Raw genomic sequence first — 25,122 nt, forward strand, 5'->3', positions numbered from 1 at the left:
TATTTTTGGATAGGTTGTTTCCTTCTTTAAGTTCCTGCAGTTCCTGGTTCTTACTATGTATATCTTCTAGTCCTTCCTTCCCTCCACACAGAGCCTGACCATACTTCCGGTTAAAACTTAGTATAGGACCATGAAAAAAAAAAGACTTGAGAGCATGTTGCTAAGCAGTTGCTTCAGCTACCTCACTCCTTTCTTCCAGAATCCTTGATGATGCTAGGAAACAACACTTACCAGTCACACCTCCTTCCTAACCCTTTTCTCTACTAGCAGAGAACAACAATTTAAGTTATGAATCAAAATTCATGAAGAAGTATCCAGTAAATGTAGAAATACTACAAATAAAAATTATTTTAAAACAATTACACTTTGTGGGGTTTTTTTCCCCAGAGATTGCAAAACTGACCCCCTTTAAAAAAAAAAAATCCTTGAGAAATCAGTAGGGGGCAGTATGTTAATCACAATTTGCAGGTGGGAAAATTCAGGCTTTGAATTTTAAGTTTCACTTGTCCTCGAAATACCTATGTGTTTACACAAGTTACACCACAAATATTTTCTCAGTTACACTGATTTGGGAAGTGTTATTTTGAGCCCCATTGCTTAGAATATCACTAAGAAGCTGAAACTTGTTAATATTCAAAAATCCCAGTATGAAGGTATTTAAAGGAGAGGCAAGAAATTCACATTTTATGCAAGCAGCAAATAAGAGAGAAACACTTGTGACTTCCCCAGACCAAAACAAAACAAAACAAAACAAACCATGTTTAACACCACCACTGGTGCCTTTCCCGAATCTTTGTGTGACCTTTGAACGTTTCACAGACCAAGTAATGTTGTTTCCAAAAGTGAATTCACTGTAAGTGACTTGTCATTGTAAGGGGCTAATTTGACAGCACTCAAGGTTTCCACAGTAATTGCCCTTGGTTGTTAAATATTCTAGCAGCATTTGCTGCAGTGTTGAAAGTTTTATGATCATTATGAGAGGATATTCATTTTTCCCCCCTGTGGCTCACTTAATTTTAGTTTCAGAGCATTTAGGAAAATGGTCTCTGACAGGTGTGAACTTAGGTTTTAAGAGAATTGACAAATAAAGTAAAAAAGAAAAAAGAGTAGGCCACTTTGGGTAAAAGACATTGGCATTCCTACAGATGAAAAGCTGTACCCTCTGGAGCAGAGCTGGGGAACCTGCATAAATCCAGGTGACTGGGACTGGTTGGCCAGGTATATCAGGTAAACACGGTGAAATCCCGAGGCTATGCTCTGCCAATCTATTTCTCAACAATGGTCTCTTAACAGGGTGTTAAGACACAATGCAGGTTCATTTTCTAATGCTACCATATTACAGACTAGCAGTATGTTCTATCTACCTACTCTAAATTTTAAAGAATTAAAAGCATCTGTCTTTGGAGTTATTTCCCAATTATGCTTACATGGGCCTCAACCTGAAAGGAGTTTCTAGGTCAGTTGACAGAAACTAAAAGAAGGGATAGGTCTTTGAATAGCTAACTTACTATACTAACTTCTGAGATAAGAAATAACCAATTAAACCAAAATAGATTAACACATTTTAATCTGATCCTTGGAATTACAGGATCAAAACATGGGACTTATCTCATTCAACAGAGGCAGAGAATAGTTCCCCATTTCTTAATCTTTGGAAATTTTGTCATACTCCAAAGATTAGTTACAAAGGGCCCCTTTCTCTTAGGAAAATACTGGTTGTGTGTAAGAAATGAGATGCAAAACCACCCTGCCAGTACACCCCCTAGTGGAACTTCAGCATAGTACAGTTTGGGGGTCCAAAAACATTCTAGGTACAGGTTGAGTATCCCTTATCCAAAATGCTTGGGACCCAAAGTGTTTTGGATATTGTAATATTTGTATCTACCTAATGAGATGCCTTGGGGGATGGGGCTCAAGTTTAATTACACAAAGCATTTATGTTTCATAATACCTTATATAACAGGAAGGCAATTTTATACATTATATTTAGTATGTCTACATTTTGACTGACCTCATCATGTGACCTCAAGTGTGGAATTTTCTACTTCAGAAATCATGTTGGTACTCAAAAACTTTCAGATTTTGGAGTGTTTAAGATTTCAGCTGGGCATGGTGGTGCATGCCTGTAATCCCAGCAGCTCAAGAGGCTGAGGCAGGAGGATTGCAAAGCCAGCCTCAGCAACTTAGTGATGCCCTAAGCAACTTAGTATGACCCTGTCTCAAAAAAAAAAAAAGGAATGGGGATGTGGCTTAGTGGTAAAGCACCTTGGATTCAATTTCCAGTTCCCCCCCCCCCGAAAAAAAAGATTGCAGATGTTTGGATTAGTGATGTTCAACATGTCTATAGGACTTAGATCTACTTAAGTACACTTTCCCAGCTCTAATGGCTATGACTGCACCATAGTCATGTGTCTTCTACTTATTAAATATAGTGAAACACAAAGCAAATAGACAAATCACAGCATCTATACATTTATATAGGCAGATATCTAGATTAGAAAGAGGCAAACTGGTGACTTATCACAAACGAGGGAGGCTTAATTTTAGTTTCTGAAAAAACTAAGAAATTTTAGGTGAATCTGTTATTAATTATTCCTTAACTTGAAAAAAACATTAAATAAAAAAGGAGTTTCCTACCAAAAATTCAATTTTCAAGTAAGGTTATTAAATTGCTTGAAAATAATTTTCTCAGACTGCCACTATCTATTCACTAGTTATTAAATCAATTTACTGGAACTTGGCAAAGATCTTGAAAATCTGAAAAGTGATTAGCGTAAAAACAAATTTAAGGGAAGAGAACGAATTGAGAGAAGGTGAGCAGTTATATCTAGCCATATGGTTTGTAGCTCTTGTTTAGGTTCCAGTCCTGCAATGAATGGCTAAAGACTGCTACTGCACTCTCCATTCAGTCTTTTTGAAAAAGCTACTCAGTGATACATTAGCATAAGTTAAAGAATACTTGCATTTTGAAATGTCCTATAGATTAATTTCTACCTGGTCAGATAATGGATAAAGTCCTAAATAGAGAAATAAGGAAGAATAAGGAAGGACTAGGCATGGTAATAAAGGCGTGAATTCTAGCAACTCAAGAGCCTGAGGCAGGAGGATCACAAGTTTGAGGCCAGTTTCAGCAACTTAGCAAGACCTTGTCTCAAATAAAACAAGGGCTAAAGATATAACTCAGAGGTTCAGTGCTCCTGAGTTCAATTACTAATACCAGTAAAAGAAAAGGAGCAAAAAGAAAAAAAAATAACAAGAAAGAACAAATACAACTTTGCTTTCAGGAATGGAGACAAATAGCCCCTGTCATTCCATGATCAAACAAGAAGGGACTAATCCTTGAATCTAGGATTTGATGATTATTTTATAGGGGCTACCACCTTAATATATAAAGTTACTGTCAAGTCAACATGAAAATACTTGCAATTTGTATTTTTCTTTTGCAGGAGTGATATATATTTTTTTATACTAATCAACTTCTATAGTCTCCAAATAAAATGGGACTCAAATGGCAGAGTAGCCAGCCAAAGGTTCTTCCATGAAGCATGAGCACACAGGGCTCTCTTGGGGCACAGTAAAGAGCAGCCTGGCTGGAGTTTATAGTACAGCAGGGGCTGTATGAGGTGCTGAGTTGGGAAGGCAGGTGTAATTCAGCTTTGAAAGGCCCAAGATGCCATGCTAATGAGCTGGACTGTGAGTCATGTGGTCACACAAGGGTTTCAAGCAAACTCAGCTCTACTTAGATAACCCTGGATTGAAGAGCAAAAAATGGGAACAGAGAAAGAAGTTAAGAGGCTCTGAGTCTAGGCGAGAGGTGATGGAGGTACACATGAAGGGGTGGGAATGGAAAGAAGGGGATTAGTTAAAGTCCACGGTGGCGAGATAGAACAGTCAGGATTTGGTGACCCACGTAGAGAACTGAAGATTATGCCGATGTTCTCAAGCCTCGTGACTGACCAACTGGGGAATGCAAGAAGGGGCAAAGAGGAGTTAGTTTCGTATTGTGACATGCTGATTTCACGCAGTTAGGAAGAGGTGTACAGAGACAACTGGTCCGAGCACACAATCCTAAAGAGCCAACATTCCAAAGGTGGGGAGGCCAAGAGGACTGGGAAGGCAGAGAGAAGAACAGAAAGGTGACTTTTCATGGAAACTAAAGCACTCAAGATTCAAGGAGATGGTCACGTTCTGTGGAAGATCAAGCTGCACACTGCATTTGGCAATGAGGGAGCACCACTTTCTACTCATATAGCTTAGAAATGATGGCATTGGTTACTTTGCAGTATTTTCCAAACTGAGATAACTAGACAGATTAGAACACAGATCAAATACGTGGGGAAGTTTCTCATAGGGTTTAATGTCTGGTTCCCTACTCACACTAATTTCATAAAGAGACACTTTTCCATGCTGTGGATTTTGATTTCTAGTACAAAAGATTAGGGCCTAGCAAAAATTATTATTATTACATCAAGTTACTGATGTAACACATCAAACACAGAAACTAAAGTTCAATAAACATGTGATCCTAGTTTGTGCATACAGATAAACGGTCCCAGCTATCCAGGCAGTTACCATCAAAAAGAGATTCTTTTCCTGTTTTTGACTATAACCAAGAATTAATAAGACAAACTATGCCAATTTGCAACCTGGTTCAAGAATTAAAAGTCTTTATTTTGAAAGCTCAAATTTTTATGCATGTGACATTTACTTATGACAGAAACCAGTTCTAGAGCAGACTTTAAAAATAGGCCATAAATTCTAAGTTTTTAGTATCTACCTTAATAACATCCTATAAGGAAACAATATTATATAAAATGGTTTAGTCTTAAAATTCTTAATATTATGGTATGGAGGAGCAACTATCAAATATTTTATATGAATATTTTAGAAATGATTTTTTTTTAACATTTTAAACCTAAGGGGGCTTGGGAAAAAAAATAAACAAAAACAAAACTAGCTTTCTCTAACCAGAGAAAAGAGGAATACAGTATGTGAGATTAAAAACCAGTAAATCACATAAGAACTTAAACATTAACGATTAGGGACCATCCATGAGATATTAGGTACAATGGTAGCACTAATGCATTTAAGTGCTACATTACTCAGATCTAGCTGGTGGGCTTTTACTTTTCCTGGATGGATTTTAACTAAATAGACTTTAGACATTTGGATATAGATAAATGCCTAATTCAGTAATTAGTATTTTAAAACTGTGAAACCTTTTAAGTTAAGTGGTCTATTAATTAACTACCAATTATCTTGTCTGACTAACGTATCAATAGAAGTAAATTACCTACTAGCTATTTGACAGATTTAGTCCTTTACCATGCAAAATTTCTTCAGAACATAAAAGGCCTAGAGTTAAATGCTTTTGCTTCCCCCTTTTGGTTAATCAGGGATCAATGTGCTGCTCACGTATAAAGGCCAAATGCAGCTCTTTGATTGAAAGGATCTACAGATAAACTTTGGCTTTTAGAAATAGCAACCAAGATTCTATACCCCCTCTGAAAAAAACATCAAGTGAAGCAATATTAATATTTGGAGGGGAACCATAGGATTGCAGTTGCTGAATAGAGATCACCTTTCTATATTTCAAAGTTGAATGCAGAGGTATTTTCAAGGTTTTTTTTTTTTTTTCATTTTAGTGAGATAGAGAGCCTATGTGAATGATTTCTATGCTAGTGTTAAAGTGCATTTGTTCTCAATGGCCTTCTCCCAACTATGTGTTTCACAGATTATGCACACCAAAGCCTACCCCATAGCTATCACTTCTTGACTGGTGACCAAGAGAAGATTCCTAGGAAATCTGGTAGTAGAACAACACTAAATGGTGAAGTGCCACAGCAGACTGCAGACTTGTGCAGAACAATGTTATAGGGGTCCTCTCCTTGAGGCCTAGTTATTGGGAAAAAAATGATTGGTTGGTATGTATTCAATTGGAGCTTGATTCAAATTGGCATATCAAGAGCAGCTTTCTCAAAGTCCTCAGCCTCACACCTATGAACAGAGTTAACACACGACTGTAAAATTGAGCATACAGGTGGGGCAGGACCACTGGAAAAGTCACAAGTCAGTAGGAAACAAAAGGAGATACAAATAGTGAATGTGGGCTAGAGTTAAATGCTTTAAGTATCAGCTTGAGTTAGTTCAACATAATACTTACCTTTTGAAAGTTCACTGCAATAGACCCACATGAGCATTCTCTAAATAGGTTATCTTCTAAGTATGTCAGCAGAAGCGTATTACGTATTATTGAATATTTATTGAGTGACTTAAGAAAAAAGTTCTGTTTCAGGCAGAAGAAAACAAACAGATGAATATAACCAACTACCTTCAGACAGCTTGCCGTCTACTTTGGGATAGGGCACAACGTAGACAAAATTATGCCAAAAATCCATACTATGCACCAAAGGATGGCAATGACAACAAATGCTGTCAAACAACAACAACAACAAACAACAAACACCCAGGGAAAGAAAAGCCTTATGTGAGTCATTTAAGTGCAGTTTCCTTGGAAAGTAAGGGGTTGGACCAGATGGTCTCTAAGGATCCTTTAGCTCTGATATCCAAGAATGCCAGGAAGGGCTACAGTGGGGAGGGAAGGGTAGACTGACAACTTGGACTAGACTTTAAAAGGCACAGGGAGTAGAGAAAGAGGCAATTCCAGGCAGCGAGACCAGTATGAGGAATGGTTTGGAAGTGGGAACATCCACAGCTTTTCAGTGATATCGACATGGTCTTCTATTTCACCGTTCATAACTTTAACTCTGAGTCAGGATCAACATACTATTTGTTATTCTACGAAAACAGACATTAACTGCTACTTAAAAGTCTGGCTGAAGATGATCTATTCAAATAATTGAACAAGCTCTTTGCTCAGCTGACGTACTTAAAAATGTATAAGGGAATTTTTTTTTTCCCTCACCCAAACACAGTAAAAAGATATAATCATTATTTTTTCTGGAAGGAAGACAACACAAGTCAGGCCAACACATCTTTGAAAAATCATCACTAACATTTTTGCTTAAGAGTACTACTGGAAGGAAAGTACTCTCAACAGTACTACTTAACCTTCCCACCCAAATCACTGTAAAAACTATAATATACCTTCTTTTAAATTTTAGTTGCAAATTTTCAATTTCTTCTCAAAAGGTTTTAAGTCTCGGCAAGAAGTCAGAAATTCCAACTCTAAAATGAATTTTCTGACTCAATATTGAAAATAATTCTTAAGTTTAGATGCTTAGGGGAAAAACAGCTGGAGAATTTAGGAGCCTCCCATATTTTAATATGAAGTGACATCATTACCACCAAGGCTTCCAAGAACTCCCTAAATTGTGTGGTTAAACAACATCTTGAGGCACAGTGAGGATGCTAGAAAGGTGCTGTGTTCCTCCTTGGTATACAGATTCAGTTTCAGAATAATCTTTCCATTAGAGATGTGATTCAATTTCCTCCTTATGTTAGAAAGTAGACTAGGCACGGTGGCTCACATGCCTGTAATCCCAGTGGCTGGGGAGGCGGAAACAGGAGGATTACAAGTTCAAAGCCAGCTTCAGCAACTTAGCAAGACCCTAAAGCAACTTAGTGAGACCCTGTCTCGAAATAGAAAATAAAAAGGGTTGGGGATAGGGATGTGTCTCAGTGGTTAAGCACTCCTGAGTTCAATCCCTCGTATCAGGGAAAAAAAAAAAAAAAGGAACCTAATCTTAGAAGTACAGTATATTATCTGGGCATGGTGGCACATACCTATAATCCCAGCTACTGGGGAGGTCGAGGCCACCAGGATTAGAAGGTTGAGGCTAGCCTAGACAATTTAGAACTTATCTCAAAATAAAATCTGAAAGTAGCTGGGGATGTAGAGAAAAAGAAAAATACAATATTTCAATTTATGTGCATTTCTAAAGCTGAGGCTATGGATTTTCTGAGCCTAACACATTAGTACTCATTTTATAGTATGTCTAGGGAAGACAAGATGTTCTCCTATTATAAATATTTTTTCACCCAAGACTATATGGGGTTTCTTTAAAAATCTGGTTACATTCAGATGAGGTGGTGCTTGCCTATAATCTTATCGGTTGAGAAACTGAGGCAGGAGAATTGCAAATTCAAGGGCAGCCTCTGCAATTTAAGGAGACCTTAAGTAACTTAGTGAGATCCTGTTTTTTTTTTTTTTTTTTTTTGGTAGTGCTGGGGATTGAACCCAGGGCCTTGTGCATACAAGGCAAGCACTCTACCAACTGAGCTATATCCCCAGCCCGAGATCCTGTCTTAAAATAAAAAAAAAAGGTGGGAATGTGGTTCAGTGGTTAAGCGCCCCTGAGTTTAATCCCTGGTACCCAAAGTCTGATTACATTTGAAATTTTACAAGTCAACAAAATAATCAGAGAACAGTCAGGGAGGTGAAACTTCAGAGTACTTGGTGTAGGTAAAAGTTAGGAAATCTTGCATCATCTCAGTCAAAGGTTACTGGAAAAAAAACAATTCCCAGTTGCCTGTGGTGCACACTATGGTACTGACAGCTGTGTATCTGTTTAAGGAAGGCTGATGCATTGACTGAAATCAACACAGTTCACTTTTACCATTCTTCAAATATGGAAACTACATTACACCTGCAATTTATGTCTGTCTTTTGTTCCAAATAGCAGTTTTTTGTTTTAGTCAGAATTATAATCATACAAGATTCTTGATAGAGTATACTGCCAAGTTTATTTAGTTGGACTAGCATTTACTCACCTAAACCAACCCTTTGATACTTGTTGCCAGAAAAAAACAAAACCAAAAAAACACCTTTAATTCAGCTCCCCATACCCACTGCACATAACCAACACACACTGACATGCATGTACACACAGAGGCACATTCACATTTCCCTAAACTTTATCTTCTTACTCATTCAAAACATGGACATGAGTTAGCTCAGGTTATTTATATGTTCATTTCTAGAGGTTCTGAAAGGAAATGAAGCTCATGTTTAAAAAATAAAACATCAAAATAAGCTTCTTCCAGGATCAGAGAATAGGCTTGCTATTGGATAAGCAACATGTAAATAAGTACTTCTAAAGCCAGATTAAGTTTTTAAGCAGTTGCTAAAAAATTAAGGGGTTTAATGTGACCTATTTAGGAGAAATAGTTCTTTGTTGTGTTCTATTAGAAGACTAATCTGCCCATGGAAAATAATATAAAACCCTATCTCCTTATCCCTCTACTTATTATTATTATTATTATTATTATTATTATTTTATTATTTTTTTGTAGTGCTAGGGATCAAACCAAGCCCAACATGTGCTAGTGTTCTACCACTGAGCTACACTCCCAGCACTCTCTACTTCTTCTTTATTGGATTCAACCTGTCTACAAAAGGGAAAATACTATGAGGGAAAAAAAGCATAAAGTGGGTTAACAGTGCACAGAATTACAGAGGAGAGCTTCACATCTGCCTTTATTAAAGATAATCCAGCTGAAAAGTTATGGTTACTTTGTCCCTCCAAGCAGACAGCCCCCACCACCACCCAATTCCTAGATGCTACATAGCTCTGCTGGCAAGAAGTTCACATTGTTGAAGTCCACAGCTCAACAGGTCTCATGATGCCCTCCCCGCTCTGTGGTCCTATCAAGGTGACTTATGTTCTCATTTGAGAAATTTTTCCAAGCTGAAAAAGTCCTGAGATGTCCTCCAACAGGACAATGCTGTGGATCCTGGTGAAGATAAGTGATGGCCAGGGTGGCCTGATCACTCCCAGTGGACCACAAATGCTGATCTCAGAATCTTTGGCACTTTCTAAAATATGGCTGAGCAGTAATTTGGAAGCCTAAACCCTGACTTTAGGAATTCATAAGAACAACCAATGTTTTATAAACTCTGTGGAAAGTAAAATAAACAAACCCAGGGTTTTATACTCTCTCTTGTTATTTTTATGGCAATTTTTCAAACTAGTTCACAATGTTAAGTCTTTTACCCTCTCAAGAAATACTGAATTTGGGGGAGAGGAGAAAGTAATGATTTAATAGTAACCAACATACAATGAAATTCACCATGGGGGAATAGCTCATTAGGAGGCTCGGTGATGGGAGTACAGGTGGCTTTCAGGCTGGCACTGAGATCTCTATCCTTCTCAAAGAGGGCCCAGGACTTAAAAAAAAAAAAAAAAAAAAAAAAAGGTTTATATTTACCCAGAAGTGTGCATGGCAGTTGACCATCATGGTTCTCTCAATGAGCTCATCAGGACATTCCAGAAGGTGATGTCCAGAGACCACGCCAGCATTATTGACCAGGACTGAGACTTCACCAACCTCTTTGCGGACCCTTTCAGCGGTCAAGTAGACATTCTCCCTTTTCCCCACATCACAGGTGTAGGTAAAAACCTGCAAGTTACAGTGGGGCAGAATTTCTTCCTCACCATTCCCAGCTGTCCTCAGAAGTCCAGATGAGGGGGAGAAAATGGAACAGAGAAGGAGGTACAGAAAGTGAGTCACATAGCAATCAGAAGGACAAAGATCACACAAAACAAAAGTACTACAGTGAGCTTCAAATTTCTGACACCACAAGGCTTGCCAATGACTGAACTTACAGCTGCTTTCCTCCCCCCAGTCTTTGGAAATTGCAGCAATTTACTGGATAACTTTGCTTAAGGGAAAGTCATGTAATTGTGACAAGCCCAAAACAAGTAGACCACATGGGATCAGCTTGCTGGAGCTAAAGACACCTGCAAAGAACAGATCTCAGCCCAGAGAATAACATGCACACACATTACACATTCCTATTTTGGGGGGTGGGAGGGGAAGCTGGGGGAAATTGACCAGAAATAGCTCTTAATTCAGTATGAGCACCATTAAAATAGAAATTCACTTTAAAGTTCATAAATCAAAGATGTAATCTGAATTCATCCATAGGCAAAAAATGAATTTAAAGTTTCTCATGAAAAAGTAGGGGCCCTGACTTGTTCTTATTGGGGTGGAACATAAATTAATGGGCCACATAAAAACTTGAATGGCTTAAAAACAAAATCTCTTCTCTGGAAACCCTTATCCTTTGGGTTTTGGAAGGGAACACACACAATCTGTATTTGCTACCCCTTCACACTAGCATCATTTCCAAATTTAAATCAAGAAAGCAGGTGCCAAGAAGTCTGTAACAAATGGTGGACAGAGAGAAAGAGTGGCACTCAAATAAATATTCATATAGTTCAATATTTCTCCTGGAAATGAAAACTTCTGTCAAAAAGCAAGAACAATCATCAAATTTTCCTGGACCAATATTTTATGTTTGGTTACAGTTTCCACTTAGGCTTTTTCTTCTTCATTGTCTTCTTCTTAAGTCTCAGATTCAGGTTATACAAAAAATGCAGATTGGGGTGACCAGAAACATGAAAGAAATTTACATGAATTCATGAAGCTGAAATCCTTCAATAACTTTCTCAAGAGGCAGGTCATCTCTCAGTCATGCTGGGGTCTGTAGTAACTAAAGCACTTACTTATCGCAGGCGAAACAATGTAATTATTTTCTTTTGGCTAAAGTTATAGCGAAACCATCAATACTGCCCTCTTCTAAGGGGTTCAGACCGCAGTAACACATATACACTGATACAGTCCAGTCTAGGAACAACTTCTCAAAGACGCTTCTGTTTCCCATCATGCGAATGCAAGCAAGAGACATTTCTTAAGGAATTCATCCTGAGGTAACAAGTTCCTTCTGCCTTCCCTAGGCTCAGAGGGCATAGGAAACACCAGAGTCGTCCCCAAAGGGACGGACCTCCTTAAAGGGCTGGGTTTGGCACACTTTCCTCCTTCCAATAGTGCGGTGATCATTCTCTTTTATTAGGGGGTAAATTCCACTCGTTTTCCAAAAGAATGATAGGGTATTCTTTTTCTCTAGAGCGGGGGCTGACCATGACAGTGGGATTTGGGGACCTTCCAGGGGAGAGTGCACGGAGGGGAGAGGTTTTACCCAACAATGCTCGGGCATGAGTCCGAGTTACCTTGCAGCGCGGCGGCATCAGCTGCCTCCAGGTCGCGGTAGATGTGGCGAACCATGCCCGCCGTCTCCTCGTTGCTCTGCGTGTTGATGTCCCAGAGCACCAGCAGCGCCCGGCGCCGGGCGAACTCAAGCGCGAAGAGACGGCCCAGGCCGCTGCCGGCGCCCGTGATAAGGCACACCTGGCCGGCCACGCTCTTCTCCTTGGGCCGCACCAGCCAGCGCGCCGCGGCCAGCACGAACGCCCAGAGCACTTTGAAAGTGACCACGAAGAACTCCACTACGATGTTCATCGCGACGCCCGGGGGCCCGCGCGAGCCCAGAGCCCCTATCCGCGCCCACCCCGCGCCAGGCACACCAAAGGAGCCCTTGTCAGAGCGGCCGCGACCAGAAGGCTGCACCCCGCGCCTGTCCCCGAGGTGCCCGCCGGACCACAGTGCGCGGCGCCGCTCTCTGCTAGCGCGGTGCTGGGCTCCGCGCAGTGGCCCCGGGCTGTGCCCGCCGCGGCTGCCGCCCGGCTCGGCGCCTCCTGCCGGCGGCCGCCCGCCTGTCCCGGAGAGTCCTGCCGGCCGGTCCCGCTGCAGCGGCGGTGACAGCCGTGAGTTAGGCGACGCGCACTGCCCTCATGGCCAAGCTGCCGCCGCCCGAGCGTCCCCGGAGCCGGCGCAGCGGCTCCTTCTCACCCCGGGGAAGGAATGAGCGGTGGAGACCGCACCGGCTGGCCGGCTGCCGCAGGAGTTGTCAACTTGACCCAAGTTGCGAGAGGGTGGGAGAGTGGGGTGCGGGGCAGCGGAGCGCCGGAAAGAGGGGACTCGGTAGGTTCAGGCGAGCGCTGCCCAACGGCTTGCAGCTGCCCCTGCGGTCTCGTGTCCCCCTGCCCTGCACTCCCCGCGGCTGTCACTCGGGTACCGGGCTCCGCAGCACAGCGCCGCTTGCAAGTTGGAGCGCTCCCGGCCGGCTGTGAGAGGGTTCCACGCTCCGCGCTATATAACCCGCGACGGGGAAGAGCCGGCGGCGGCATCGGCTCGGCCCTCCCTCCGCTCGGCCCTCCCCGCCCCCGGGCGCACCCCGCCCCCGGCCCAGCCCCCAGCCCTCCGCCCGTCGTCCGCCGAGCCGCGCGGGGCAGCCCCACTCACACGGCCGTGGCCGCAGTCTCCAGCTCTCATTGCACCTCCCTTCGCAGCTCACGCCCCCTGCCGTAGGTCGTCCCTGCCTCCGCCTGTCAGGCCGCGCGGTCGGCGGAGCCCCGGCCATCATCCCCTGGCCCTCGCGTCCTCGCTCTTCCCGGTCTTGCCACTTTCGTTAGCCAGGGGACTTCGGACTGCCCCGCCTGCGATCAGGCGCTGAGGAAGACAGCCCTGCAGGCTGGAGGACAACGAGAAGGACCTCGGCAGCGCGGCAAGGCGGGTGCCAGAGTCTGACTACGGGTGGCAGAGAGTTGAGAAGCGGCCAAAAGTGGCTTCGAATCGCTGCTACCTGTTTGGGACATTATCCCAAAGGCTCTCATTTTCCTGGCTGAAATCACCACCCCGGTAGTCACCCACAGCCCTGGTCAGGCGTCTCCCTCCCGTCGAGCGGACCATGGAGTGATGCATGCCGGGGTTTGTAGTTTATTCCCCAGGGGCGTGTTATTTGGTTAATTTACAAGGTGGAAGTCGAGCTAATCCTGTCAACGCAACCTAGGGATTAGGACCCCGAGCAGTCAATGTGTCACCACTCTTTGCACTTGAATTGATTAAAGTCTAACTACTGCATTTGCTTTTCCCACAAAAGTTTCCCCCAAAAGTTGATTGGAAGAAGCTAAATCGGGCATTTCTTAATTTTGCAACTTCAAGGTGGGCTCTCAGCTCTGAGTTCTTTTCCGGCTTATTTTAGGACGCCTATAAATCGTGGGGCTTCTCTCGCCGTCTTTAAGTGGGCAGTGCGCATGCGCCAACTTCCTCTTTTTCCGGCTGGAACCATGGAGGGTGCCGAGTAAGTTACTCCTCGTCCTCTCGAGAATCCTTCTCCATCCCCGAAAATATAGGCCATTTGTCTCAGTTTTTCCCTGTCTGGTTGTACTTCTTACCTTTTCCCACTTATCTGTGTGTTTGTGACGCTCCATGACACCAGTAGGGACCCCGGGCTGGGATGGGATGCGGGCGGCCATAGGGTGAAGGTTTTGGAAGTACCGGGAACGAGGTACCAGCGCAGAATTTATGTGTGCATCCAAGCCGGTTGGGCAGAGGTCCATCCCTCGATGGAACCGAGGTATATCGAGGCCGGTACAAAACCTCTTGAGTTGAATTCATCCTTGCTTAGTACTTGGCCCAGGCGTTTTTGCTTACAGGCCTTTGCTTTCAGTATGCGTGGCTTGGGACTTGAACCAGAGTGGAATTTGGCCTTTTTATTTTTGAGAATCCCAGGTTCTTTAGGCAGAAAGTTAGGTGTCTTTGTAGCAGTCTTAAGGTTTTGATACATCTTGTGTAGATATTTTCTAGGTATATTTTCTTAGGTATAATTGTTGGAGGCCAGGACTGGAGCTGGAATATTCGTTCTGTTAATGTCACATTTGCGGTTGTGGTTTATCTGAAATGTGTGTTAGAGGGCGAAAATTACTGAAGGAAATTTAAAAATTCTGTTAGACTGGAGCATGTTAGGGTAACTTTAAGATACCAGTGATGGTGAAGAGCCACTGATGCCCCATGTGATAACACTTTGCTCAGTACAGCATGGGAGTGATGCAAGGCAGAAAGGTTTCTGAACTATTGATAATATTCTTTGTATGCTAATGACAGAGAGAAGAAAAAGAAGGTTCCTGCTGTGCCAGAAACTCTTAAGAAAAAGCGAAGGAATTATGCAGAGCTGAAGGTAAAGCGCCTGAGGAAGAAGTTTGCCCAAAAAATGGTAAGTTTGGATGCACTCAGCTTTGAGAGGAGTCCATGTGGGATGGAGAATGAAGTGAAAGTTCTTAGCTAGACTTGTTTACTTCACTGTTGTACCAAGGAATTGCTTGAAGCTTCCTAATGTAGTTTTTGGGAATGTTAACTGTACTGTGGCAAGAAAAATTTCAAGGGAAGATTATTTTAAAAATTGCTATTGCAAATTGTTTGGGAGTTAAGAATCATGAATAATTGGTAATTGTTTTTCAGCTTCGAAAGGCAAGGAGGAAGCTAATCTATGAAAAAGCCAAACATTACCACAAGGAATATAGGCAAATGTACAGAACAGAGATTCGGATGGCTAGAATGGCAAGAAAAGCGGGCAACTTCTATGTACCTGCAGAACCCAAATTGGCATTTGTTATCAGGATCAGAGGGTAAGTTCAGTTTTTACTGTATCTGGTTTAAAGGGAATTTTAGAAGCCTCAGTAAAATTTCCTGTTAATTCAGGAAGGACTTATCTAAAACATGGGAATAACAATGCTCAGGTGTGACTAGAAAAAAGCATGGGTGTCATTTTAAGGGGTTAGTTACAAGCCCTGTCCTAAAGCTCCTGTCTACTTTAATTAAATCAGGAGGAGTTCAGGGTCCTGTCAGTTGATTTCAAAAGAAGTTAAAGTGTACAGTCAGTATGGTGCTATAACAAAGATAGGTGATAACACAAGTCAGGACCTTTTACTGGTACTTACCAAAAAATAGTTGGAGAGGAAGCAGGTTGGTGGGAATTATAGGGTAAAGAGGAAAAACATCAGTGATATTTGGTTTTTGTGGGATATGTGTGATCAGTTTTTTTTAGTTTTCTGTCAGTTGCAGTAAAAACTGATAAAAAAATTTTTTTTTTGATCCCTTTTCACTGCAGTATCAATGGTGTGAGCCCAAAGGTTCGGAAGGTGTTACAACTTCTTCGCCTTCGCCAGATCTTCAATGGCACCTTCGTGAAGCTCAACAAGGCTTCAATTAACATGCTGAGGATCGTGGAACCTTACATTGCATGGGGGTAAGTGCCTTTTTTTCTTGGATTTCTGCTTGGCAAATAGACTGGTATAGTGAGGTGAAATTTAGATGTTTTGATAGCAGTAACCTTTTTCTTTGATCATGTACGTCTGCTTTTTGTATTTCAGGTACCCAAACCTGAAATCAGTGAATGAACTAATCTACAAGCGTGGATACGGCAAAATCAATAAGAAAAGAATTGCCTTGACAGATAACGCTTTGATTGCTCGATCTCTTGGTAGGTTCTTTTTGTTTGGGGGAAGTTTGATATTAGATGGTGAAATTTTATGGCCTCTCATGTCCTTAATTTTCTCACTAATGAATCTTCACATTATTTCCTATAATCCTTCATTAAAGAAAACATGAGATAATTTCATTGCACGGGTGCTTTGGCACTGAGCTACATCCCAGCCCTTTAGTTTTTATCTTGAGACAGTGTCCTCAAACTTCTGTTTTCTGTCTCTGCCTGTGCCAGTAATCCCAGTGACTCAGACATAAGCATGCAATATGGCGCCCTTCTGTTTACTTCTTTTTTTTTTCTTTTTTAGGTATACGGTATACATGATTCTGTTTACTTTTGATTTGCATTTAGCTCAGCTTGTAAATGTGCTTTTTTGTATGCCTTAAAATTTAAGCAATCACAAATGAATTTTTTTCCAGGTAAATATGGCATCATCTGCATGGAAGATCTGATTCATGAGATCTACACTGTTGGAAAACGCTTCAAAGAAGCAAATAACTTCCTGTGGCCCTTCAAATTGTCTTCTCCAAGAGGTGGAATGAAGAAAAAGACCACCCATTTTGTAGAAGGTGGAGATGCTGGCAACAGGGAAGACCAGATCAACAGGCTTATTAGAAGGATGAACTAAGGTGAGAAACTGCATCCTGGGAGAAAGTAGTAGTCTTAATAATTTAATGTGATTTTGAATATAATCAGTACTCTTCAGTGGGGGAGGGGTGATATATGATTAGTTGGTTTAGTTACTCCTCTCCTTCCTTTTGAAGACATTTCTGGAGGGAAGGAAGCCCCCCTCCTTTTTATCAATTTAAAAATGGAAGTTGGGTGTCCTTAAAAATACCCCTAATTTAATGTTAATCTTTAGCTGCTAAGAGTCTTTAATAGGTTTGTTTTCTTTCCCTTTCAGGTATCTACCATGGTATTTTTGTAATCTGGTCAGTTAATAAAACCTGCTCTCAATGTATTGGTGATTTGTTAGTCTGCCTCTGCCTTCCTTCAGCTATGATGGTGAATCTTTTTTTATGATGGTGAATCTTGATGTATACGAATTCAGTCATATCAACAGAAAACCTGGGTCAAGTTTTTATGTTGTGAAAAAACATTTTATCATACACATTTAATTGCTGAAGTCCCATGTCTCAGACACTGGCTTGTCTGAAAACTACTGTGTGAATGTGTTATTTTTCCTTTTGTATTCCATTTTTTCATTCTTATTTTGCATCTTTTGCCCAAATTTAGAAGAGATATTAGTAATTCCATTATTACATTGTGGATATTAAGTAGAAGTGAAATTAAAACACTTGGCAGTTGAAATGAGTGAGCAAAACTTTGAAATAAAAAGTCTTTACATGTAGAGGATAACAAAGTATACAACGAAAGCAAAGTTTTTGTAGTCACTGAATGTTTTTTTTAATTTTAGGTGGACACAATATCTATTTTATTTTTATGTGGTGCTGAGGATCAAACCCAGTGCCTCACATGCTAGGTGAGCACTCCACCACTAAGTAATAACCCCAGCCCCCATGTAGTCATTGATTTTATTGCTGAGACCTTATTGCAGCAATGTGAAATTTATCCCTTGTTGATTTTTTTTGGCACTATTAAACCAGAATCATTAACTGATTTTCAGTAATTGAAGTTTCTAGACAAATACATTAGGAATTTCTTTAAATTATTTATGATCCAGAAGCTATTTCTCTGCCTTAGTTTCTTAAGAGTTCATGAATTCTGGAGAAAAAAAAACAGTATTTCATAAATTTCATGTTACATGTTTGTAAGAATATCTGTGTTTTGTCAGAGATTTGTTATAGTGAACTGTAGGATCAGTGTAAAAAAAAATACATATAGTATGTTAATCTCTAGGTGGAGCCAAAGAGTTTTGAAGCTTATCCTCTTTTTGCTGTTAAACGAGTACCAAACCCCTGTCTTCACACATCCACTGTCCTGAAATGGAGGAGTATTTCAGAAGATGTTTGACCGTGGTTGACTTCCAGGTTTTAAGAGCAGTTTTAGGTTTACAGCAAAAATGAGCAGAAAGTATGAAGGGTTACCACACATCTCTGTCTCCATATATAGCATCTTCTCTCAACTCCCTACCACCACCCGAGTGCTATATTTGTTAGTCACTGGATTTATATTGATATATCATCTTGTAAATAGAACCAGAGTGGAGAAACAGGGAAGGGATTGTAGAGATCCAGGATTGTCCACTCTGAAGCTCATGCAGGGTGATTAGGAAATCAAAAGATAGTTGTAGAGAGTATGGAGGTAAGTAGGAAAAATTTACAACGTTGCTGTCTGCTGGTGACAGCAGTTTCCTAGGGCATAAAGTGAAATGAACTGAGGATAGAAATGTGTGGGTATGAAAATATTTTGTGAACTGTGGAGATGCTGGTTGGCACCTTATTGAATCCTACCTCTTTAAATTTGCAAAGGGATGTTCCACTTACCCATTCATGTGAATCTTGGCACCTAGTAGGATCAAAAAGTCACCTAATCTCTTGATTTCCATTTTACTTAGTATTTATTTTAAAAGAGAGAGGAGAGAGAATTTTTAATATTTATTCTTTTAGTTCTTGGCGGACACAACATCTTTGTTGGTATGTGGTGCTGAGGATCGAACCTGGGCCGCACGCATGCCAGGCGAGCTCACTACTGCTTGAGCCACATCCCCAGCCCCTTACTTAGTATTTATTTGTAGGCTTGTTTTTTGGTTGTCTAGATTAAGAATGCAAGTTTGGCACCAAGCTGCTTGTGTTCACATCTAGTCTCAGTCTGGGCCAATAAGTCCTGTTTAGTTTCTTAATTAGCAAAATAGGGGAAATGATGGCATCAGTTTTAATAGGATTTCAGTGAAAATTTAATGTAAATGTTTGGTATTGGTAGTAAATTTGAGCACTTCAAATGTATAACTGGGAGCAATATAAAATAGCCTCTACTTTATCTGATGGATGAAATGGACAACAAATGGTAAGCTGAGTGCTACAGGGATGTACAGAGCCTCCTGATATCTTTTGGCGCCCAGCTCCACAGGAAGATGGACAACTTTCTATTCCTTTCTTTTTTGGGGTTTAGATATATATTGTCCACTTTTTGGTACTGAGGATTGAATCCAAGGTGCTTAACCACTGAGCCATATCCCCAGCCCTTTTTATTTTGAGACAGGATCTTGGCAAGTTGCTGAGGGCCTCACTGAAATGGTGAGGCTGGCTTTAAACTTGGGATCCTTCTGCCTCAGCCTCCCAAGTTGCCAGGATTCTAGGCACACACCACCCCCACTCCCCCCACTGTTTTGACAGATTTGATGTCAGAGCAGTCTGTTCTTGTTTTTTGTTACTGGGAATTGAACGAAGATGCTCCTAACCACTGAACTGGTGTTTTGAGAGAGGACCTTGCTGAGTTGCTGGGATTACAGGTGTGCATCTCTGCTTCCAGCTATAGCATTTCTATCTGGAATTCATTTTCCCCAGTGTAAGACTTAATATTTAAAATGCCTGGTACATTGTAGGCACTTAGCTCTAACCTCTTAAGCCATTTAAAATTTTGAGTCTCCAGTTGCAGTCATTGGGTATTTGGTGATGGGGAATGGTAAGAGGAGTGGGGAAGACTTCATTTAGTAATAGAACATGTTAAGAGAATACCATTTATGCTATCTATGTAGCTGGAAGCTTTCACAAAGGAGGTAGAATTCAGACCCCTGATGATAGAACAGAAATGGCAGAAGTTTCAAGTAGGAATGTAATGACCAAGAGGATATGAGGTTGAGCCTGGTGGCACACATCTGTAATCCAGTGGCTCTGGAGGCTGAGGCAGGAGGATCAAACCAGTACCAGCAATTTAGTAAAGCACTAAGCAACTTAGTGACATCCTTTCTCTAAATAAAATACAGCTGAAGAATATGACTCAATGGCCGAGTGCCCCTGAGTTCAATGCCCCCCCCCAAAAAAAAGGGATGAAAAGAAACCATTTAGTAATAAAGGTTTGATTACAATCATTGAGTCCCAATGCTGCTTTCATCCACATAATTCTATGTAAGTGGTTCTAAGTGTTGGGCCACTTAAGTTCCAGGTCTAATTTGCGTTGGAAAATTGAAGCATGAATGTGTTGAGCAGTCTCCCTGGAGTCAAACCATATCATGTGCAGTTTATAGCTCTAGTAGAGAGGAGGTGTCAAAAAACAATTTGGCAAAGTGCTGAGGCTTTAGATCCTACTGTGCAAAATTAGTGTGCTGTGCCTTAAAAGGGGACACCCTAGTTTTCAAAGGAATCAAAGAGTACGGGTTAAAATACCCATGAAAGCCTGATTACTTTAAATCTGAAAAGTTAGCCCTTGGTACTAGCTGATGAGCAAACAACCCAGAAACTACATACACCTGTCTGATTGCCCATTACCTAACCTTCCCGTCGTGTTGTGTCACAACTGACCGCTGATAAAACCAGCCTTGTTTCAGCACTTGCTCACCTCAGCACCCCAAGCAGTGACCTCTGGTGCAGCCTCTTAATCTTACGCAGGCAACCACCCTGGTCCCTTAAGGCTAGGTCCCTTCCTCTGCAGGACTGGCCTGCAACCCGGTAGAGCGGAGCCCGTAGCCCCAGGCGACAGGCGCCTAGCAACCAATGCGCGCATTGGACGGGCGTGGCTGCAGCTGCCCCGGACCGGGCGGAGCTGAGCCACGCTGCCCAGCATCGCAGGGCTGCCGGCCGCCGAGCATGAGCATGCTTGTCCTGAGAGCAGCTCCCGTGCGAGTGCGCGGCCGACTGCCTCGTCCCACCACTGTGGACAGCACAGCAACGTGGCCGGGCTGGGCCAGGAGCTCGAGTCGGCACAGGGCCGCCACTGGCTCCCGCGCTGCCCGTTACCCCCACTGCAGTCGTCGCTGCCAGAACTACCCCCCTTTTTACCACGGGCCCGGCACCACAAGAAGCCCTTCCTCTCATACGAGGAGCTGCAGGGACAGTGAGTGCGGGTGCCTGGCCGCCTGGCCATCTAGCCCCAAGGCGTTGGAGGTTGGGAGGGCCGGGACATTTCCGGGTCAGGCCTGAGAGGGAGGATGAGTCCCCTCCCAAGAAGGGGGAAAACGACCTAGAGAGACACCTGGGCTGGTTCCTCTAAAGTGGAGCTGCCAGAAAGAACTAGTCACAAGGACCTGATCAAGTATACACTGAAGGGTCTGGTGACAGGAGATGGGGAATGAACCAGGAGAAGAAAGCTTGCTTGCTAGATATGTAAATTCCATTCCCTCTCCCCTTCTGATACCGTCCACTTATCTATTCATTAAGTGGACACACCCTTACAGGTTCACTCTCCACCCCTCCCAGAACTTAAACCTTAAGGGAGTGTGGGATGTGCTTACTTCCTTCTTTGATTGCCATGTATCTGCCTTTCTCCCACACTTGGCACCCAACCAGATGGGCCAGGACTTTGGAGGCTGACCCTATTAGATTGTCATAACCCAGTTTTCATTTCCAATTTTGGCTTGTTCTGATTTACCTATCATTTGTGTGCTACTTTTTTCACTAGGGCTTAAAGCTACTAGAAAATAGTTGCATTGCAGGTAGACTTCTATTGTCATCTTTTCATCTAGCCTTTTTGGGGTTATAGATATCATGGAAACTGTAGAGCCTCTCTCTGGATAAATGCAAACAATTTTGCAAACAATTTTAAAGCATTATACTCCCTAAAGCACAAAAATCTCTGCTCTTTAAATACAACTGTGTATGCATATGTATGCTATTAGAATTTTATTTTAAAAAATACTTCTGACATTTTCATTTTAAAATTCTTCCTTACAGTTTTGAAATTACATTATAGTGCATTGGTACTTTTCATGGGAACACCACAGTATATAGAGTTGGAGATGAATGAATGCCTTCTTTATTTTCCACTACTTTCTCTTTAACCCCAGTTAGAGTTAATTTAGTGTTCATCCTTACATTCTTTATTTTTTGGTCATGAATGGAATTATGTATGGATTCTTTTGAAAAATTGCTTTTCCAATTAAGGTTCAGAGAAACCTTCCATATGAATTTTATTCTTAAGGGGGTGTACTGAGTATTTCATACTATAGATGTATCAATTTATGTAACCACTCTTCCACTTGAGATTAGTTCCTTTTTTTCCCTATTATAAACAATGCAACAATGAACATTCTTACACCCAGGAACAGTTCTATAGAATAAATTCCTTAAAGCAGAATTGCAGGCTCAGATATATGTACAGTTCCAATTTTGGTTGGATCTTGCTTTCAAAAAATTGTTTTTATGTATAATTATAATGCTTTTTATGTATAATTATATGTATATTTTAAAACTAAAAAAATTTTAAGTATAAATCTAAAAGAAAATAATGAATAACCTTTTCCCAATTGCATACCCTTTACTTGTTCCAGTATCAAAATACACAATTAAAAAAATTTAAACATCTTTTTAAAAAATTGTGAATTAACTTTTCATCAGCAGGCCATGATAAGGAAAAATGTTTATTAATTTAAAAAATAGTTTATGCTTGGTGTTTATTACATGTCAGTCATTGTGCTGAACACTTTGCGAGTGTTTTAAAATTTATTCTTTATACACCTTATGAGGGTCAGAGGCAGGACCCAATGATTATGTAGCTATTGAAGGGCAGAGTCAATATTAGAATCCAGTTTCACTCCAATGCCTATGTTCCTTGTAGGATTTGAATTCCTGCTTAGTCATTGGCTGAAATTTATGTTTCTTTGGTGTGTTAGCTTTTCATCCCTATAACCAAATACCTGACCTAACAACTTAGAGGAGAAAGTTTATTTTGGCTCAGTTTCCGAGGTTCAGCCCATGCATAGTCTATGGTCAGCCACCACTCTTGGCCAAAGATGAAACAGAAAGATGCTCAGCTTATTGGGGGGGGGGCAGAAGTGACATGATATAATCTCTGAGGGCACATCCTCTTAACTTCTTCCAGCCACCCCACATACCTTTAGCACCTAGCACATTCAAAATTAGGATGGATTGATTAGGTTACAGCTCTCATAACATAATCATTTCTCTTACTACTTAACACAGGAGCTTTTGGGGGATGCTTTGTATTCCAACCATAACAGGTGGGTAGTTTGAGGAGGAAATGAGATCCTGTGTTTGATGTTAATTTCTTTACTTCACTAACTTCTGTGTAATTGGTACGGTCTGATGCCTACAGTGATGCTGGTTTTTCTCCAGTCACTTCTCTGCCCTTTCTTCATCTTTCTGCTTTGCATATATTTTAAGGAAATCTGTCTTTTTTTCTGTTTTGGATCTTCTAGGCTAACTTTAATGTAGTTTCTGGCCTTAATTGTTACCTGTAAATAGGTAACATTTTTATCTCCAAACCAAGCCTATAATCCTCAATTCCTACTACTTGGGTCCAGGTTATATATCTCTACTGGATGGCTTGTACTTCAATTTTATCTAAAACTGGACTCTTATTGCCCTTTAGGCCGAAACTAACATGTTCTCTTTTAAATTAATTTGTGGTTCTATAATTTTTTTAGTCATCCCAGTTCATCTTTGATTCTTTTCCAAACTTTCCACATCCAATCTACTATCAATCTGTCATTCTCACTGCCACACTGCTCTAATTTGCACACTCTGGACTCTTATTAATAGCTGTCTAACTCTTCCTGCCAGATTAATTTTCCTAATGCATAGCAGTGAATATATGCCACACCCCTATTCCAAAACCTCCAATGGCTTTCCATTACTTAGAGAAGAAAATATAAACCATTTGCCCAGCATTCAGATTCGTCCCAATCTATTATTTCATTATCTCTTACAATGGCCTTATCTGAACCCCTTTTTCCAGGCAAACTAGAATACAAACATCCCATCTCCATGATATCTTGCACTTTTATATCTGGGTAGCATGCCTCTCCCCACATTTTGGCCTGTCTGGATTCTATTGAAATCTCGTTTTCTTCTTTCTTCCACATCTTTCTTGAACCTCCACCAGAAAGTATTCTCTCCCTCCTCTTAACTCACCAATACTTTATCTTCTAAGGCTTTAATTTTACACACCCTGCCTTCCAGTTGTATAAGTGGATATTTTTTCCCCTTCTGTATTGGAAATTGCATGAAGGAAGAATCTGTATTTAGTTTGTCTTTGTATTTCTCATACATATGGCACATTGATTTGTACATAGTACATAGGTAGTAAATGTATTTGAGTAAAAACTAATATATACTTGGGAATAAAAAAATCACAGGTGTTAGTATACTGCTAGCTGGAGTGACAAATAGGTCCCAACATGTTAGTGATTTAACATATAGAAGTTTATTATCATTCACACAGTAACAATTTCAACACAGGTGTTCCTAATCAGCTGGTAGCTTTCTTTCATTTGCTAAAAAGACCAGGCTCTGCCATTCATTAGTGTTTCATTCTTGTCTAAATCCAGTCAGTGGATAGTAACTATTTTAAATACACACACACACACATACACACACACACACACACACACACACACACACACACACCATACTGTACATCTTAAATAGACACAATAAAATATATATTTGGAAAATAATCCTGTAAGCAGAAGGGAAAGATAAAGTGTGGATGAAGTAGTTATGTTTCTTAAAACCATGTAGAAATTTGTTACACCTTGTGTTTGCTCACATTTCCACCTCTAGGAACAACTCTATTCTTAGGAGGAGGAGCAAGAATTTGAGAGACTAGTTAGTCTTCTTTGCCACCATTATTTTCTACTTGCCAAAACCTCTGGGACTTAGCTCGTACCCCAAAACAAAAACCCAGCCACTGCCCCCATTCAGTTAGTTCAGCAAAGGTGCAATTTTACCACAGAATACAAATGTAGCTTCATCATTAATATTTATCATAATGAACTGTCATTGTTCACTTTATTTCCCCCAATAGACTGCATGTTTTTATATCCTAATGATGTTGGTATTTTGGCTCCTAGCACAATGCTGGCATTGTGAATAAATAAATATCTTTCTTAATGAATCTATAATTCTCTTTGTTCATGT

At 41.0% G+C, this 25,122-nt stretch overlaps 2 protein-coding genes and 1 non-coding gene across 3 annotated transcripts in view; 1 reads left to right on the top strand and 2 right to left on the bottom strand.

The window, feature by feature from the left end:
* Positions 1-13,006, bottom strand: part of Rdh10 (retinol dehydrogenase 10) — a 28,710-nt gene extending 15,704 nt beyond the window's left edge. Inside the window, exons 1-2 of the mRNA XM_026397308.2 lie at positions 11,976-13,006; positions 10,171-10,406 (exon numbers count right to left, since the gene is read on the bottom strand). Of these exons, the coding sequence (XP_026253093.1) occupies positions 10,171-10,406; positions 11,976-12,264 (525 nt within the window). The 5' untranslated portion in view covers positions 12,265-13,006. The remainder of the gene's footprint in view (positions 1-10,170; positions 10,407-11,975) is intronic.
* On the bottom strand, positions 8,180-8,252 carry Trnat-ugu (transfer RNA threonine (anticodon UGU)). The gene has a single exon. It is a non-coding gene; the product is annotated as a tRNA-Thr (tRNA).
* An 840-nt stretch (positions 13,007-13,846) lies between the features above and the next one.
* Rpl7 (ribosomal protein L7) lies at positions 13,847-17,094 on the top strand. The gene is made up of 7 exons (XM_026397309.2): positions 13,847-13,945; positions 14,749-14,857; positions 15,103-15,269; positions 15,752-15,889; positions 16,014-16,123; positions 16,546-16,755; positions 17,031-17,094. The coding sequence occupies exons 1-6, from the start codon at positions 13,899-13,901 to the stop codon at positions 16,752-16,754; spliced, it is 780 nt and encodes a 259-aa protein (XP_026253094.2). The 5' UTR covers positions 13,847-13,898; the 3' UTR covers position 16,755; positions 17,031-17,094.
* Positions 17,095-25,122: the final 8,028 nt, after the last annotated feature.

The sequence above is a fragment of the Urocitellus parryii genome, chromosome 7 (assembly GCF_045843805.1).
Source record: "Urocitellus parryii isolate mUroPar1 chromosome 7, mUroPar1.hap1, whole genome shotgun sequence".
NCBI classification, from domain to species: Eukaryota; Metazoa; Chordata; class Mammalia; order Rodentia; family Sciuridae; genus Urocitellus; species Urocitellus parryii.